The following is an 18380-nucleotide window of genomic DNA, read 5'->3' as shown; positions in this document are numbered from 1 at the left end:
CTGATCACAGCTGCCACCTGACAACAGAGTAGGACAGATAAGGACTCTAAACGTCCTGAAGGGATTGCATAACTGACAAAATTACAATTCAGCAAAGCACCAGCTGCAGTATGTTTAAAGGGATATATCACAAAATGTAACAACAAACAGTATCACTTTCTGCAATTTTTAAATGAATAAAAAAAAAGTAACAAACTCTCAGATGCCTAACCCTACTGTATAGCTAGGTCATAAGAACACCTAAACAGAAAAAAAGCTGTAACTATTGAGGCTTTGATTTTCTAGTTAGCTGCAGTTTAGAGGACACATAAGACATGGAGCATTTTGTTCTTAAACTCCGAAAAATAAAGAAATGAGCAAGCTGCAGGTTTTCATCAAATATTTACATACCATCTTCCATGTCTTCTTCAGTGTTGTTATGTCCATCAGCCATTGCTACATTCCCATTAATGACAGGATTTTGAGTAATTCTTGGAGGATCATCTGCATCTCCAGCTAACACAGAAAAATAAAAAAAATATATATTATTCAGCTGTATTAACATTTCTATCTCCAGCAATGTTTATGAGATAACCAAGACACAAAAGGCATGCTTTTTCCTGCAGAACAGTATCCACTGAAGCTGTAGTACAACTATTGTACAGGTGTACATCCAACTGTAAAATTCCTCAAAGAGGTAGACACTTAGGGATTGAGCAAAAAGTCCATGTTAATACAGAACACATACAAAAAAACAACTTGATTCTTAAACTGAGTGTAAGGCCATTTGCAAGTATCTCATAATCATGTCTTGTAAAAAAAATGAACCTTTAAATGGCTTTTTTCCTGCCATTCCACCTTTTTGTAGATATACTTCTAACATAAGACATAAATTAACAATCTACTTCAAGACTTCTTCAGTGCCACTGCTCTTTAAAGTAAAACTAAATATTTAATCAAACGTAAAGTTATGTTTTTAAATCTTACTTGGAAAACTTTGGAAGGAAAATCCTTTCCCCTCTCAGGACCATATTAGAGGTAACATTTTCCAGTTTCTAGCCACTACTGCTACTAAGTTTTGTTACGATAACCATTTTAAACACGTAAATGCCACTAAAACAGGAGATGTGAAACAACTCTGTGAACCGTAGAACAGAGTTTCGGAGATGAATTGCTTCAGCATCTTCACGATGAACCCAACAACAGAACACCACCTTCTTGCACTGCTCTGCACCAGAAGCAGACTGATCACTTCAGCACAATTACTGCCACAATTACTGCTTTTCCTCCATATACATTCTTGAACAAACTCTTTCCCATAATGGAACCAAAACCCGGACCCCCTTTGCCGCCAGCCCAGGGGCACACATGACCCCAGAGAAAGAAGACCGTAGGCAGCCCCCCAGTCAGCGCCTCCCTGCGCCCCGTCAGCACCTCGGACAGCAGCACCCGCTTGGCCCGGGACACCCGCAGCCCCCAGTGCCCATAGGAGAAGCGGGGCTGGGGACTGGAGGATTTGGGGGATTGGGACAGGGGACAGCTCACTCGGGACCCGCCTCCGCCCGCTGCTCTTCCTTTGCCCGTTTCGTGCCAGAGGAGCGACAAGTGGAACGCGCACTCGCTGCATGACAGTCACCAACCCTGTACGTCCTGAGAAGCCAGAGTGGAGGCCAAAGCCACTGCCAGCTAGGTGAGAAGTGAGGTAGCGTCAGGCTGCCTCAATCCTCCTGTCACGTTGGGTGTTGCAGCCTCCTTACAGTGCACAGTACTGAAGGAAAGAGACACAAATGATGGGCATTCCTACCCTGTTGTTACTGAAGCAGCAGCTCTGTGAGGAAATCCCCAGAACAAACAGCCTCTGCCTCGGGTATCAGCAGAAACCCACCTGAGGTTTGCTCCTGGACCAGACACAAATGACCGTAAACTTTGACACTGACCCATGACTTTCAGAGGCCTGCTGGGTTAGAGCACATCTCACTGAGGCGCGAGTGCTATTTAAATGCTGAAGACACACAGCATGCAGTGCCCACACTGAAGCGTGTGCCTTCCTCATCTCTCCTTAGAAGGGCGATAGCAAAATCAGCTACGAAGCAAAGTTTGGGTTGCACTAGACACAGGTATGCAGAACATTAAAGAAGCCCATGCTGGCAGGCATCAAAACCAGCAATGCTAGAGCACAGAAAGTTCAAATAAAAAGAGCCCAACTACAACAGAATCAGGGAGGGAGAAGTTTAAACTGCTGCAATTCAAGAAGAGGGTGACAAAAAGGAGAGTAAAAAGTACAGATCACTACGTTTATGTCCACAGCTTGCTTTTTTTTTTTCTTTTTTTTTTTTTCCTCCCTTTCTTGTTTAACAGCATGAAACAAGCCTAAGAAGGAAGCCATCCATCCTCCGGGTCACTTTTCCTCCCCGGGAGCACCCAGCCTGCTCGCAGCAATACCGCTGCTCACACACCGAACTGGTACAATTAAAGCCCAGTATTAAAGTTGCCATCAAGCTAACTTGATATCCAGAAACAAATTGAAGCAAACCTTTGAGGAATATCTGGTTCTTCACCAACAAACTATTTTTCTCACAGAAAATTTAAATGTTGAAATCATGTTTTATTGGGAAATATCTGTCCTTAGCTAACTCTAGAGCTTTCTATGAGATACCGCTCTGCGATCCGCATGAGCAGGAGCAGCATGCAGGGAGAAAACACAAGCTATCACAGCAAAAGCAATCAACTTAAAAGATACAACAGATGCAGCTCCTGAAAGATACTACTTAGTGATAAGATAAACTGAATCACAATGCGAGCTGCTGCTGCTGCTTCTCCTGACAGATATTGACACACATTTTGTAACACAGCCTTCAGATAGGGAAGACAGATAATAGAAATGTTTTCGACTGCTGTGAATAAAGGAAGTTTATGATTTCTAATAAAACTCAACAATTACTGTGAATGCTTTGCACAAAGCAAACACAGACCTTGTTTAACAGATTTGCTAGCAAGCAGTACGACATTTGTTTTTGAACCAAGCATTGAAAATTGAGAATTGATGTCTTCCTCTGTTGCCCTTAAGAGGAAAGAAATGTCAAATTGCACCAAGATTTAATTAAAAAACAAAACAAAAACACCACCAACAAGAAACAACACTTTTCTTAGCCTCAAGCCAAAGAATTCTTAGCATTATACAAGGCAGGATGAAGAAAAAAACCTGTCCGCACAGGTCAGGAAGGCCTTCCTCCCAAACACACTGCTGTCTTCAGCACAGCTTAAAACCACGTTGGGTCAACACCACCCAAGTCATGTCACCCGTCAGTTCCTAGACCAGAACACCCAGTTTTAATTGTATCCTTGAAATAAAGGCACAATCTAATAATCAACCAAAATTTAACATAAACCACATAAATGAAGAAGGTAGTATAACAAAGCATAAAATGACCTTGTGAATAAGGAGTGCCTTCAACTCCTGAAATACAGTACTACAAAATACTAAATTACTGTAGCCTCCAATACTTCAAACACTGTCAGTAAAGAACACTTTTTTTCTATCTCCTAAAATGCAACACTTACAACTGTTTAGATATTGTTTTATTAGAAAAAGAAATGTAGGACATGATGAACAGTGATGACAAGTTAAACATTTAGGGTTGTACACAGTTTTCTATCTATTCATGCCACTGCACTACTAAGAAACCAAACAGCTCCGAGTGTTTAAAGAGGGTTTCTACAGTTTGGAGGTTCTGTTAGCATCTGAAGAGAGGCACTTCAGATATTAGCAAGTTTGAGCGAAACAGCTTTTGCTTATTTTCTGAAAGATCATGAATGCTGAAGTGAAATCAAGTCTAAGAAACTGGCGTATCCAACCAGAAAGACACTGGAACATGACAGTACAGTTTAGGAAAGCAGTGAGAAGCAAGTCACCTTACACAGATAAATTACTGGATCATACACAAATTACTGTGCATCAAATTACTGTGTACTCCTCATCACTCATTAACAAAGTCTATCACTGAAGAGTTCAGATGAAAGCCTGAAAGCAAAGTGGTTATTCGAAAGTCAGAATTCTCTGGAGCTAGAATTATGCCGAAGGATGCCACCTCTTACAGAAAGGTTTTTTTAAAATCTCCTCATTAAGGACAGTGACCTCAACATTAACATAGGTAAATACAACATTAACTAATCAGAATGAAAATAGCACAATGATTGAAAAAGCCTGGACTCAAAAAAGCTCTTCAGATGGATTCAGCTGGTTTAGTAGGATGAACTCAGTGTCACTGTAAGATGTATTGCTCTATTGTTTTACTGTTCACAATAATTCAAATCTACAGGGAAAGAAAACTCAAAGAACGCTGTAATTTTTTTTCCTATTTTTTTTTCCTAAGATAATGTGGCCTCTGAAACAATATGAGGCCTGTTATATTCATACTGAAAAAATACTGGAGAATTTCACGCATCTCCAAGATATAGGATAGGTAGCTCAGCAGCAAATTGTGCTTGCAGTCACAGGTAAGCAAAAGCCACAGACTGACCCCTCTACAGCAGCAATTAAACTAGTAGCAGTATTCTGCCATAGTTTAAGGCTGACAGCAGCAACCTACTAACCTCACAGGTTTCAGTCATGACTTCTGTCATACGATGTACTCAAATTTTGAAAGATTATCTACAGTGTTTCTCGTTAGCTTTTGGATCTGGCAGACAGAGAGGAGAAACGGAAGTAGTCTCCGTAGCAGGTTATGAAAAAAATCTGTTTCCTTTTCAGGTTAAACAGACCACAGTTTTGGAGTAACAGTGACACTAAAAACTTATGATTTATCATGTACGGCTGCCTCATGATGGCAACCATCAGCATTGAGGACTTTCCCGTGTCTCTACGGTTCGTACAGACCTCCATGCAGAACCTCCACGACTACTCCAGAAAGGACGAGCGAGAAGCTCCAGCGTTCACAAGGCGAAGGGAAGTCTTACGGCCGCTTGCTGCTGGCAGCAGCCTCAGGAGCTGCCCTGCAGTGTTTCAGACCCAGGATTCTGCCTTTATGGAGAGAAAGGCAAAAAGACCAGCCTTTCTCCCCCACTGCTGGGTGTTCCAGAATCTCAGCCTTTGTTACTTCACTGAAGACTTTAAAATGCCTTTTAATGCCTTTTTAAGAACATATATATAATAGTATGTAGACAGACTACGCAAATCTCTCTGAAAAATGAGTGAAATCAGTCTTGCAGCAGTCAAATTACACCAGCATCAGAGGGTATCAATCACATGCTGAACATAAAAGCCAAGGCCAACTTTCCATCTCAGTGCCAGAATTCATTGGACCACTTGAAGTTGGAAAAGGACCTTCTGAGGCAGCTTTGCTGAACTGCTGGTCCGCAGGGCTTATCACGAGTCCTTTTCAATTTAGGGAAATACAGCGTCTTTACAGGATTTTTTAAAGTAGCTATATTAAAATTCATCAGGGACTACATGATTCAAAATACCAATACCACATTGATAATACCACACAGCTGAAAAACAAAAATAAACAAAAGCCACACCATTGCTAGAAATCATCCTGAGACAGAGCTCTGTGATTTAAAGTGCTATTTTAAATAATCACGTCATCTGCCACCACACTGACCTTTACTAGACATTGATGAGACTCATTCCAAAAAACTCAAAGAATATTACTTCTTGAAAGCAAACAAGAAACTTCCAACAATGTGGAGAAGATGAAAGAATAAATACCCACCTTCAATGGGAAACAATTGTGCAGACAGGTTACTTCACAGCTCTCTGCAGCAAAGATTCCCCAAACCATAAGTAGTGTGCAGGAAGTCTACTGAGTCAGTGGAACTGGGTTTTATACAATTACACTAGAAGTTTACAAAAAAGCCTGCGGGTTTCCAGCGACTGGCTCCCCAGGAGCCTGGAAAGCCCTGCTGTGAAGGCAGAGAAACAGGCACCACTCCCAGGAAGCAGCAGGTTAAACTCACAACAGACACAACCAAACAAGTTGTGTGATCTCAAGAAACTTAACTTACAACACCCAATCTTTGAACAAGTAGAACTGTTCAAAGAAAAGATTTATAAAATTCTTCCCCTGATGGAAGAAAGCAACCAGCTTCCTCTGGAAGAATTCAGCCTTTCAAAAGTGAGAGAAAATATTTGGCCTCTAATCCCTACCCGCAGTTAGCATACAAACACTACTTCTTACCTGCACGAAGGGACTTAGGAGAAAGGAAATTAAGCAAAAAGTGTGCTACAGTTCCATTTTTTAAGGCACTCTGAGGTTGCTGTAATGAAAACATGAAAATGCAACAACCAATTTCTGTACTTTGACTGGCTTTCAAAAGGCATCCAAAAAATAAAGCAGGTGCCACCCCAAACATTTTCAAAAGATGGAATAAAGAGATGGAACTCAAGCTGGCCGGGTAGAGGAGGAAGGAAAAAGGAAGTAGCTAAATCAGTAGGATCCTGAAGACTGATGTGAAGGTACAGATTGTTGCTGCCACAGATGTTTCCATGACTTGTAAAAGATCATGCAATTACAGCAAAGAGTTAATTTTCATATTAGCAAAATGGTGGGTGATTTGTGCCCCCTCCCCCAATTTTCTTTTTTCTATTTCTTTTTCCCTCTTTCATTACTTGATCCAGTGTCAAACGGCACTGTGTACAAGCCCCTAAGCTAGAAAGCTATAAAGGACACTACGTAAACTTAAGGAGAAGCATCAGAAGGCAAGAGGCAAGCTTGCAGGTGAAGTAACAAAGGTGTTGTGGTCACAGGATGAGAAATGACCTGTAGCGAGGGAGGGAGGCATGGTTTAATGGTCCTTGGTGCTTTCAAAATTTGCCTTAGCAAATTTAGTAGAAAGAAAATAGGAAAGACATTTATTTACTAAAGAGAGAGCAAGTAGCCAATGTTAGTTCTTTAAAAAAAAAATAAAGAATTATACAGGAGTCTCTTGCCCTGTAGCTGTCATCTGAAACAAATAATTATTGCACTATTGACTGAATTGCAAATCCCCCACAGTCAGAGACGATGCTACACAAGACAGTAAATGAAGAAAACATTACTGGGATGGGAAAACTTCCTGGAAGCAGACTCATCCCTGCCATGCCTACAGAACATTTAACAATGACTAGACAGACAGTAATGCTGTAGCCACCACTTATTACACTGATCAATCATTATATTGCTGTTGTCTTGTATTCCTATCATTACGTCCGCCTGTTAAAGAGAACATTTTGACAAAATATGGGATGGCAAGAGTGTTTTTATGTTGTGTCAGTGTACCTAATGAATCCAAAAAGGTATGATCTTAGTAAGTTACAGGACTATTACATTCTCAGATAAACCAGAGTTACTCCCCTAAGAAACTTCTGAACACCAAATGTGCATGAGAGAGACATATCATGGTAAATAGTATCTGAAACGTCATCCTACTAAGAAAGCTATCATTACTTGAAAATAAAAGGGAGGTACAATGTATCTTCACGAATAGAAAAATAGCTGAGAACAAATAGCCTACACAGAAGCTATTCCCTAAATTAGGCAGATAAATGAGTTGCTGCAACAAATTGCTTATCTTTAGAGATAACATTTTGTTCTGTAAAATGCTTATCAGGATGCTGAAGTCTTGAAAATACGACTAATTTCTTATAGACATATATAAATCATTTAAAGGATTATCAATACAATTACTCACTGGACCAAAAGCTGCCATTTAAGAAGTCACCCCACCTCCCCAAATTTACTAAAACAAGCAGTGACTAAATTACTGCCAGCTTTCAGCAGTTTAACTCATTGCTTTATGAATAATTCAGTGTCAAATGAAAGACTGCATGAACCAGAGTTCAGTTTGGACACTAACAACACACCTATAATTATCCAACATATTTACAACTTTATACTTCTGCTGGAGCAGTTTCTATAGATTGCTTTCTCAATGTATTTTAAGAAAATTTTCACACACTTTTAAAGCTTAAAGTGTTTAATAACTTGGGATACGCAACAATACCAGCATGAGTTTTTTCTTCAATACAGTGATGTTATTTCTCTGAAAGATGCCAACCTCTCACTAACCTGTTTTTACCCATTCCACAGTGCCACAAGCTCCTCAGCAGTCATCCGGGCAAGAGAAAGTCTGCTGAGAATCATTCCATAGTTGTTTTTCTTAGTCTGCTGAGCTTTGCTAGCTTAGGTTACACGTGTAGAAAACTACCAGACCCGGAAGAAAAAGGAAAGACGACTGCTTCTGGCTCCCATGTAGTACTCAAAACAGTAAACGGAACGGTTGACAAGACAAATAATTTTCTTCCACGACAGGGGAAAGGCTGAAACATCAGAAGTGTCATGACCCATTATAGCAACAACCACCGGACTTGCACTGCCTTCTCTTCACTGCATCTAAAGGAGCACGGCTAGAGAGGCAACCATCCTAACTCGTTAAGTCTTGTCTCTGCGCATTCCAGAGATGATAGCATGATTACATTTTTGCTGAAGACAAGGCACTTGGTCCCAACCTACTGAACACACCCTAAACAATGTGTTTTTCCAGTATCACACCCCTCTTTATGTTTTACTGCTCTACTGACTAATTAATTGACTTATCTCTTGCAACAACAAACACTAAGCTCTTCGGCAATCATCACTAGAAAGGCTGAAAAACTACTTACAGCAAAGTGAACTTCTAACATACGGAAAATGATACATTCTCAACTGGAGCCAGGGCAGTCCAAGCATCATGGAGCACTTCTGTTTACCTGTGACGCTACACTCAGCATGCTGCAATGCTGTGATCACATTCTTTGTGCTTTAAAGAGAGAGAAATTAATAATTAAATAAGCTTATTTGGGTAGTACTATGAACACGTTATGGGGCTGGTGATTATGCTCCCTTTAGCCTGATACACTTCTCTTTCAAGTATAGAAAAGCATATGGCTTCACCACCTGAGCCAGCCTAATTTTGACCTGTCAGTCAGCTACGTACATACCCAGAACTCATCTCTGGATCATCTTGGCTGAGTACACTTCTCAGATTCTAAAGTTTTGGGGTATTAAAGCAAAATACCATGGCTGAATTCTTGCTACATACTTAGAGCAGCGAAAAAGCTTTTCACTTGTAACAATAATATAAAATATTACTTTACCCTTTCTTAGAATGAGGGTTAGTATGATTATATACAGTACTTGTACAATGAGCTCTAAAGGTAGGATGATTTTGTGTAGTTACTTTTGTAACCTAGTTAAAACATCATTAGCCATTACTTTAATTTCTGAAATACTTGTTGAGAATGCTTTTGTGCTTACAGGAATCACTAATTATGCTGCTCACTGCTAAATGCCGCCTGGGCATACACTGAGCTTTCCTGACACCAGTGGCAGCATGGAGAGGTAGCATGGGCACAAGAAGTCTTCTTTTGTTGTAATACTGACATGATTTTCTGAAACTGAAAACGTAGTTCATCTGCCCATGTTTAAATGCAAACCCAATTTTCCAGCAGAGAGCATCAGTGGATAATAAAGATTTTGCACTGCAATGACACTAGCACACAGGACAGGGGGGAATGACATGACATAGACCACTTTTAGCCTCATACCTTGTCTGTAAGTAGGACTAACAGTAACTTCTTGCGCAGGGTTTGTTTAAAAAAAACACCACCACCACACCATTAACAGATCACTCCAAGCTAGACAAAGTGTGGTCTATGCACATCGGAGACTTCACATCTGAGATCCAACACCATCAGCACTTCTTCCCGTGACTTTTGCAAATGCTTTTAATGGTCTTCCTTTACCATCACAGATTTGCTAGCATTGATCTGGTTTCATCTCTTCTTTACGCACTGCAACGTGCAGAAAAATGGATACACAGGGCAGGACCACAGAAATCTGACGTGCTTGTTACAGGCAGTCTCTCAGTAGTTCTGAGAGCAGCCTAGTGAAAAGGAAAGGCAAACAAACCAGATTCAGGAGAGCAACTTTAAATCCTGTTACGTGTTTGCAAGAAAGAAAGAAAGAAAGAAAGAAAGAAAGAAAGAAAGTGGAGTTAATGGTATTTCTTTCTCATCAGAGAACACAAGCAACTCTAAATCCAGGCTTTTTTGCTCTACTGCGAAGGAGTCTAAATCAAATGTGCTCACAAGAAATGACTCCTCTTAGCCTAATTATGCAACTACTAAACCTGTTTTAAAGGTAACTATTACAGCATAGCAGCTATAACCACAAGTCAAGTCACCTACAGACTTGGTCTGGCAGTCCTATGGCAAGTCTCTGATGATGTGAAAACACTGCTTGGTACCCAGAGCATGGGGATCTAGGGCACTAGGCATCATGCACATACTGCTCAGTTTGGATGCACAGGTAGGAGATCTTGGGACCTGCTAACCACAGTATCTGACTGCATTGTTCTTGAAGTGGTAAGTACTTGTATAAAAACCAACTGCCACGGGCTCTAATTAAGTGTGCTGAATGCTACAATGATCTGAACTATTACATGGAAGCAAAGAGATACGCTTTGTTTTACAAGGGAGAACTGTAAAGGCTGCTGTGTGTGCTGGTTTGTCTTGTACACTTAGCTTTTATTTTGTAGTTAAAACAAATTCAGAATGAGGGCAGAGAAAACAGAGTAGATATATTCCTTCCCTGTACAGAAAAGGTGACTAAATGAGGGTAAGGAACATGCCAGACAGAACCTGGGGCAGGGGGACAAAGGATGCCCAAGAAAACAATTACTTTCCACTTGCAATGTAAGGGGCATTACTTGAAATTACATGAAATTTAAATTACTGTCCTGCCAGGCCCCACATCTTACAGCTCTGGGACGTCCTGGCCTGTGGATGGTGCCTCTGCTTTTGAAAATTCCCTGTGAGGGTGTCCCCCACTTTTCAAACCAGCATACATCACTGGTGTTTACAAGATCCCAGCAAAGAGTGCCACTGTTTAGCTGTCTTATAGAAAATAACTCTTTTTGTTTTCAACCTACCCTCTGATGTTGCATTTGATATTCTCCAGTTCTTAAACTGCTGCTTCTGCTCCTCCTCCTGCTACTTGTGCCTTCCAGGCTTTTATCGTATCTTTCCTCAGTTATCCATGAAGGTAGTGCCAGACAGCCGCTTCCTAGTCTATTTAGTCGTTACTGCTACAACAGCCATTTAATACCTTTGATGATTTTTATTTTCCTTGCTGCATTTTTTTTTTTTTTTTAACTTCTCCTGGACCTTGTCAAAATGGAGAAAAAAAAGCAAAAAAGCAAGGCTGTTAAACCAGGCTGCACTCAGTATTCAAGATGCAGTGAACTTATACAAAGCATATATTATTCCCATTCACTTCCAAAAGCTAAGAAATGAATGGAAGATGACTCCATCAAAAGCTGTTAAAACACGAGGAGGCAGCCTAGGGAGTCTCAGAAAACCCTCAGGGCGCAGGCAGTGGAGAAGTGAGTGCTCCATGTCTTAACATTCACCATAGGCATCTGCTGCTGACAACCCTCAAGACACAAGGCACCAGGTTAAACACAATGTTTGCTTAATACAGGATGCCTAATCTTACGGAGATACGTGGGGTTTCCATAAGAAGCTTTTGACCCGAAAAATCTCTAAACAGCCTAAACAGGAACAGTGTAGGAAAAAAAAATCCAAGGTTCCTAACTCAGAAGACAGTTTTAGACCGTCTATAATCCTTAGTGTGAATACAAATTTGGTGTTCAGACTAACAGAGCACTTGGGTCATGTTTCCCTTCCACTTCCAGAAAAACAATCCCAGCTGCCCCGCGGGGAGCATCCATGCAATGTGGAAGGGCTTCGGGGCGCAGGCTGAGCCCCGGCTCCCCACCCAGCCCTGTACCCAGCGCGGGGGCTTCACCTCCCACGACTCCCTCCAATTCCCTCTGAAGATTTCCTCCTCGCTCGACCTGTGGCTGCGGCGCGCTGAGCTGGGCCCGCGGGTGTCCGACCCCTACAGACGCAGCCTGTGCCAGGGTCATGGTTACACATGGGGGTTAACAACGACAAAAAAGCCCTGAATGGTTTCAGTTCTTTATGGGAACTGACATAAACGCACACATCCACATCCTGCCAGAGGAGGAACTAGTAAGATTTCCTCAGAGAGGCAAGGAGCATTGCCACCAAAAGCATTATTTCCTCGTGGAATTCAGTTTTCAGCATGTTTAGGTTTAATAACACAAGTTGCAAGCAAACATAATGGTAAATGATGATTTTAAGAGATTCCTACTACAAAAATCTACGCTTTGGGTTAATTTCACCATTCGTTTTCACTGTAATTAACAAAAAGTAATTATGCTGTCATCTAAAACTAACAACCACAGAGTGAGCAAAACAAGAAACGTTCCTTTTTCAAATGGGATGCTTTACAAAGGGCTAGAACAAAAAAGCAGTTTCTTGTCCAAAATGCAGATTACAGAATTTCTACTTTCCACCAGTTTCCCAAATTCCTGAAAGATATTGTTCCCACAAGTTTTTGAGGTTGTTATTTAATAAGCTAAGTTTCCCGATCTCCCTTGTTAGCACTTTTTCCATGTTTGACAAAAACTTCAGCAGGCCAACGACGACAAGCAGAGAAGGGCAGGCCGAGACCTGGGTCTGTTCAGCCTTGAGGAAAGAAGACTGAGGGGGGATCTTACTAATGTTTACAAATCCCTTAAGTGTGGGACACAGAGGGATTTGGCCAACCAATTTTCAGTGGTTTGTGGGGACAGGACAAGGGGCAATGGCCACAAGATGGAGCACAGGAAGTCCCGCCCCAACATGCGAAAGAACTTCTTCACAGTGAGGGTGACGGAGCACTGGGACAGGCTGCCCAGGGAGGTTGTGGGGTCTCTTTCTCTGGAAATATTCAAGGCCCATCTGGAGGCCTACCTGGGCAGCCTGCTCTAAGGAACCTGCTTTGGCAGGGGGGTTGGACCCGATGATCTTTCGAGGTCCCTTCCACTCCCTACAATTCTGTGTAGAAAACCCATCCTGCATGTCAGAAGTGGGCCCATTTGGGCAGCAGTTTCCACAAAGATTTTTGGGGTCTGGCCACTCCCAAGAAACCACAGCCATTACACTTCTGGCCAGCATTAATTTAATGAATCATCTGCCAGGTGGCTGCTCTGCCTTTTCAGTCGTTGCAGTATAAATGCCAGCAATCATTGAAATCACTGAAAAAGCCTTAACACGGGACTGAATCCAGAGTCCTTCTCGGTCTTCACAACAGAATCAGTAGGTCCCAGTGCAGTTTAGGCTTTGCTCAGCGTTCACTTTTACATAAGATTTAAACTTGATTTTCCCTTTCATTCTGACAGTAACCTATTTTTTCCACTGCAGCGCTAATGCGGGCAAATAATTACTTGGGCTCTGAGAAAGAGGTGGTTATTGCTGGAAAGGGTTCTGAACATCAGCTTCTCCTTACTGCTTCAAAAATGGAATTTGCTACACTGAAAACATCCAAACGCTAGCAGGCACCAAAATCAGTATTAAACCATGTTAATTATTTCATACTATTTACATGAAGAACACCTTTCTTCAAACAAAGAGAGTTAAGCCACAGCTCCAAAACCCTTTCCTGCAGAAACTTAAGGACTTGCCGGCATTGGCTTCCATTATTTACAGAGGAATTCGTAGAAGACTGCAGGACAGGAATTTTCTAATTCTCACTTAAACACTCCACTGACAATTTTATCGCTTTTTTTGTCAGCAACTTGAAGTCTTTTTTTTTTTCCCTTTTGAATGAAAACATAAGAAAACTTTTAAGAAGTGACCGAAAAGTTTTTCCTGTTTGACTACTCAAGCGTTAAACATCCAACCAATTGTTCTGGTGCCAAAGAGCTGCCACAGGACCACGTAGCCAAGTTCTCATATTAGTTAAGCAAACACAATTGAAAAAGAAGTATACTTTGTATTTTAGAGAAAACAATATACGTACACAAAAGCCACAACCGTGCAGACATTTTGAGGCCAGCTTTCTCTTCCAAAACCTAAGGTAAATGCACCGAAATCAATGAGGCAGAAGTACTGCTGTAGATTCCCCCGTATCTGCATCAGCTGAGAACAGCTAAACTCAGGTCTCCAAAAAATCAAACATCTTGGAAAACAAACAAGAATGAAAAGAATGCCTACTGATAAACACTGCAACACCTGTAAAGCAGCAATCATTTTTTAAAGTGATTCTTTATCACAGACACAGCTTCTTGAACTTACACATCACACAGTATTATTTGCAGCTGCAAGCCTCAAAAATACATGGTTTATGCAAATCGTGCAAAAAAAACTATTTTAGAAACAGAAATTTGAGACAGACGTTCAAGAAATGAGACTGTCCACCTATGTAATTTAGATTTCACCTTGCAGTGCAACCAAGTGAATGACAGGTGGGGAGATGATGCTTCGGACGAACTTTGTTCGTCCCCACATATGGTGGGGCTCTTGTATATTGCAGCTCTCTCATTAACGCCCTGATGTGTCAGAACCCCAAATAACTATTTCTCCATAACCCTCTCTCCAACCCATTCCAAGGTTAAGAGCACTTTTCTCCCCTGAAAGGCATTGGATTTCCCTCCACTAGGAGCCACCCCACTCCACCTACAGCACCCTCTCCGTACCTCCAGCTGACTGGAGGCAGCATTTCCAAGTGTCCATGCCACATGCTGAGGAACATTTAGCTCTTTACCTCAGAGCCGTCCTGATAAAGCTTTAGTTTAGTTTCCTCTGAGAACGGAGAAAGAATACCAAGTTGGTCACAAATTTCATCCTTTTTCCTTGAAAAGCCAGTCACCTCACATGGGGCAATGAGTATAACTAGCACACTGCTGAGCAAAAATGCATTCTGAAGAGTGAGTTATACTTTACTGCTTACAAGTTTGTTGTGTATTTGCTTTCTTATTTATTGCATATTTCATTTGTTGCTCCACGAGCCAAGCCCTCAGACTGTATTTCAATAGCTTTCTGGACAACCATTCTCAGAGCACAAAGGCAACAAAACAGACTTGAAAATGTGTTTTAGAGCAGCTGACTACTGCGTGTCAGCCACTGAATTAAATCTTTCTTATGCTCTGCAAAACACCCTAATTCCACAAATACACTCCCAATCTCAATACTCTATTCTTTCTGGCAAATCTTCCTAACTACTGCTATTTTTGCTCCATTGCTTGCACCACTCATCTGAAGCAAATTTTGAGGACTTCCAAAATTAATTACTGCCTTCCTGCTTTGCCTCTGGCAAGAAGCTGGTACAAACATCACCACCAAATTAAGCTGCATCTCAAGTCCCTTATTCTATTGATGATGAATGGTTCTTCCTTTGTCTCAGGAAACCCGTAAGTCCCAGAAGTCTTCTCCCCACCCTTTATTTTCCTCTGGAATGATGTATCACTTGTGGCTTGTGTCATCATCAGACATTACAAACGAGGTGACTGCTCACGCACCGCTGGTACAGAAACCCTTCTGGTCGCACTCTTCTTTTGATCTATCTAGGTCACTTACACTTCTAGCTATACCTTTTATCCCACAAATGCTGTCAGTATTTTATGTATACCCTTGGAGCATGAAAAAGCAGATTTATTTTTTCCAGTCCTCCCCATTACTGGATCCTCAGCTCATTTCCTCTCTTCTTCCTGGACTCCTTTTCCATGATTTGGAAACCCAACACTTTTCCTTGGAGGAACGGAGAAACAGTGAGCGTAGGACAGGGCAAGGCAGCTGATCAGAAGAGAGGACAGAGAAACAAATGCAGAGGAAGAGGTATACCACAAACTGTTCAGAATGAAATTCCTGGCACTTTTTTTTTTTTAAACAACGTATTATTCAGTTAAGAATCTATACAGATTTATTTCTCCTTTCAGAAGCAGTCAGGACACAAATTAAGAGATCTTCCTTAAGAAATAAAGTTCATTAAAAACATCAACAGCTAGTATGAATCCTTTGAAGGTTTCTCATCTAAAAGTTTTTTGTTTGTTTGTTAACACCGTGAACTAACAGAATTGAAGAAAAGAGCTCCAGTTTGAATGCCATTACATTCAAGTTTGGCAAAACGAAAGGAAAATAAACCCAAATGTTATGGGTCAAAGTCAGAGTAAGATACGGATTTATGAATGATTACAGAGAGTCAATTTGCAGAAGAAGCAATAGTTTAGCTGCAACTTCTATTCATAGTGAAATACTCTTCCATTTCCATGGAATACTCTATTCCATTTCTGCAAGGAAAAGATGTGCCATGCTATGCTTTTGCAGTAAAGAATAAGAAGATATAAGAGACAAAAAGAACTAAGACAAGATAGACTTGAGGCTGAAAAGAGAATGCTTTTTTTGCTGGAGGTTACTGGGGGGAGAAGCTGCATTCTGGGGCAGAGCACTCAGACCTGCAAAAGAACCAGCCAAAGCAAACCCTTTGATATGATATTCAGTTATTTCACCTCCTTGTAAGCACCTGGGTTTTTGTAAGTGGCAATATGTTGTGTTTATTGGTGTGGTAACACAACACTGGCATACTTTTAACAGCTAAGCTACACAAAAGGAAATTCATCTGTGCACATGTAACAGGAGAGCCTTTCTTTACCTGTTTAAGCTTGTTCACTAACCCCATCAGACACAACACATTGTCTATAGTTTTACCTAGCAGATACACTTGTTTTTTTCCTACTACATCATTTGACCATTAAAATGTTAAAAAAAAGAAATAAACACACATGTCGTTTGATTTGCTCTAGCTCATATGGCTAAGTTTATGTATTTTAATACTCCTGTGGATGCTTTACTCCTGATGCATTTTCAGCACATTTTAAGATCAAAGAAACCCCTGAAAACAAGAAGAGAGAGACAAAGAATGAGTGAGCAGATGTCTCACTTGGGCTTGGATAGCCTTGGTAAACAAGAGATGGCTCTAAACATCCAAATGATAACCTGTGGGACGCTAGACATCTCTCGGATTTTATTAGGCTGTCTACTGTGCTCTAGGTACTTGCCTCTCTAGCAAGGCCCTGGGATTTATCCCATACACTGTTGTATGGCAGGAGAGAAGTCATCCATCACAAGGACCATGCTGCACACAGAGATATCCTGCCCACTAGTACTGCGCTGCACGATCCAAGACAAAAAAAATATGCCTTCATCAAAAAAACTGCTGCCAATGCAACCCTCTGTCCTGTTAAAATATTTGCTAAGTATTGACACAGAATGCATGACCTCAGAACACAGAGGAAACCCTTCCAATATAGCTTATAGACACTTTGTTTCTAGATTTTATTATCGCTCCTACCATCATCCCTACCTAATAGACGCAGTGTTCCCAGCCAATTTTTTTTTAAAGTCTTTTATTTTCATTCTTCCCTCTTCTGCAAATATCAGTAGCAACAAACTCCTCATGAGTTCCGCAGGCAAACAGAAACACTATAACTGCAAGAGCACTTATTTCCTAGCACTCAGTCCAATTCAGCATTCTTCAAGTCCAACTGCACTTCAAGTCACCACAACCTTCCTTCCCGGATCCAGCGATTCCCAACTCCCCCTGAGCTTTGGCTTCCATGGCAAGCATCCACTTGAACGTGGGAGCCCAGCTGCAGGGGAACCAGAAAGGTTGTCCCAGATCCACCCACTAAATGCCTCCCCTTCCAGCCCAGCCCATCCATTTGCACACATGCAAATTAAAATTCACGACACTGGTGTCCAAAGCACTCTGGCAAAATTATGGGATCCTTCTATGTGGGAAGTTAAGAACCTGTATTAAGTGACGAACTCCAGTTACACGGTAGCATTGCATGTGCTGGATTAATTGCATGATACAACCCCTGCTCTAGGGATGGCTTTATATGTCATTTTTCTATCTAGTTTATTGAATGTACTTTATTTTGTTTGTTTTTAAGGAATACCATTTTGAGCATTGCTGGGCACGCAAAGTTTTCATTTGATTTATGTTACCGATTTTAATAAAGATGCAAGTAAGTCAAAGACTGGAGCAGATAAGAAGTAGCTTTTTCAATCTGTTCTGCAAGCAAGGAGTAAAACCAGAGACAACATTTTTTTCTTTAGTATTATTTTACTATTACTACTATTATTCTTGCAACTGTCCTTTACATGAATCCTTTATCCAGGTCGAAAGACGAGACCGCTACCCTTCAGCTCCTGTGCTGGTGCACTTGGTTTGTCAGGTTTCCAGGAGAGCTCCCCCGCAGCAGCTCAGGCACCAGCCAGAGCTTCTCAACACCCAATTCTCATGCACCCGCTTATGTGGTTCCTAATCCTTGTGATTCCTTATCTTAAGGTGAAAATGGAGTTGGGGGGAGGAAAGCAGTGGACAAAAAGCACATTAGTCCTAGGTCATTTAAGTATTTTTGAGACCAGATTGTATTTTCGAGCTTTGATAAGAAAGGAGGAGAGGATCGGTGGAAATCAAGGCATGCACACATCCCCAGAAGAGCTGGCACTGGCAGCCGCACGTGTTGCT

The 18380-nt window shown here is 41.2% G+C and overlaps 1 protein-coding gene across 1 annotated transcript in view; it reads right to left on the bottom strand.

Annotated features, from left to right (window-relative positions):
- Positions 1-18380, bottom strand: part of USP7 (ubiquitin specific peptidase 7) — a 71982-nt gene that overhangs the window by 39793 nt on the left and 13809 nt on the right. Inside the window, exon 2 of the mRNA XM_080557014.1 lies at positions 391-495. Within this exon, the coding sequence (XP_080413140.1) occupies positions 391-495 (105 nt within the window). The remainder of the gene's footprint in view (positions 1-390; positions 496-18380) is intronic.

Source organism: Anser brachyrhynchus (genome assembly GCF_964034855.1).
Source record: "Anser brachyrhynchus genome assembly, chromosome: 15".
In the NCBI taxonomy this organism is placed as follows: Eukaryota; Metazoa; Chordata; class Aves; order Anseriformes; family Anatidae; genus Anser; species Anser brachyrhynchus.
Note: the sequence above shows the minus strand (reverse complement) of the source record. Positions and strands in the feature narration are given on the sequence as shown.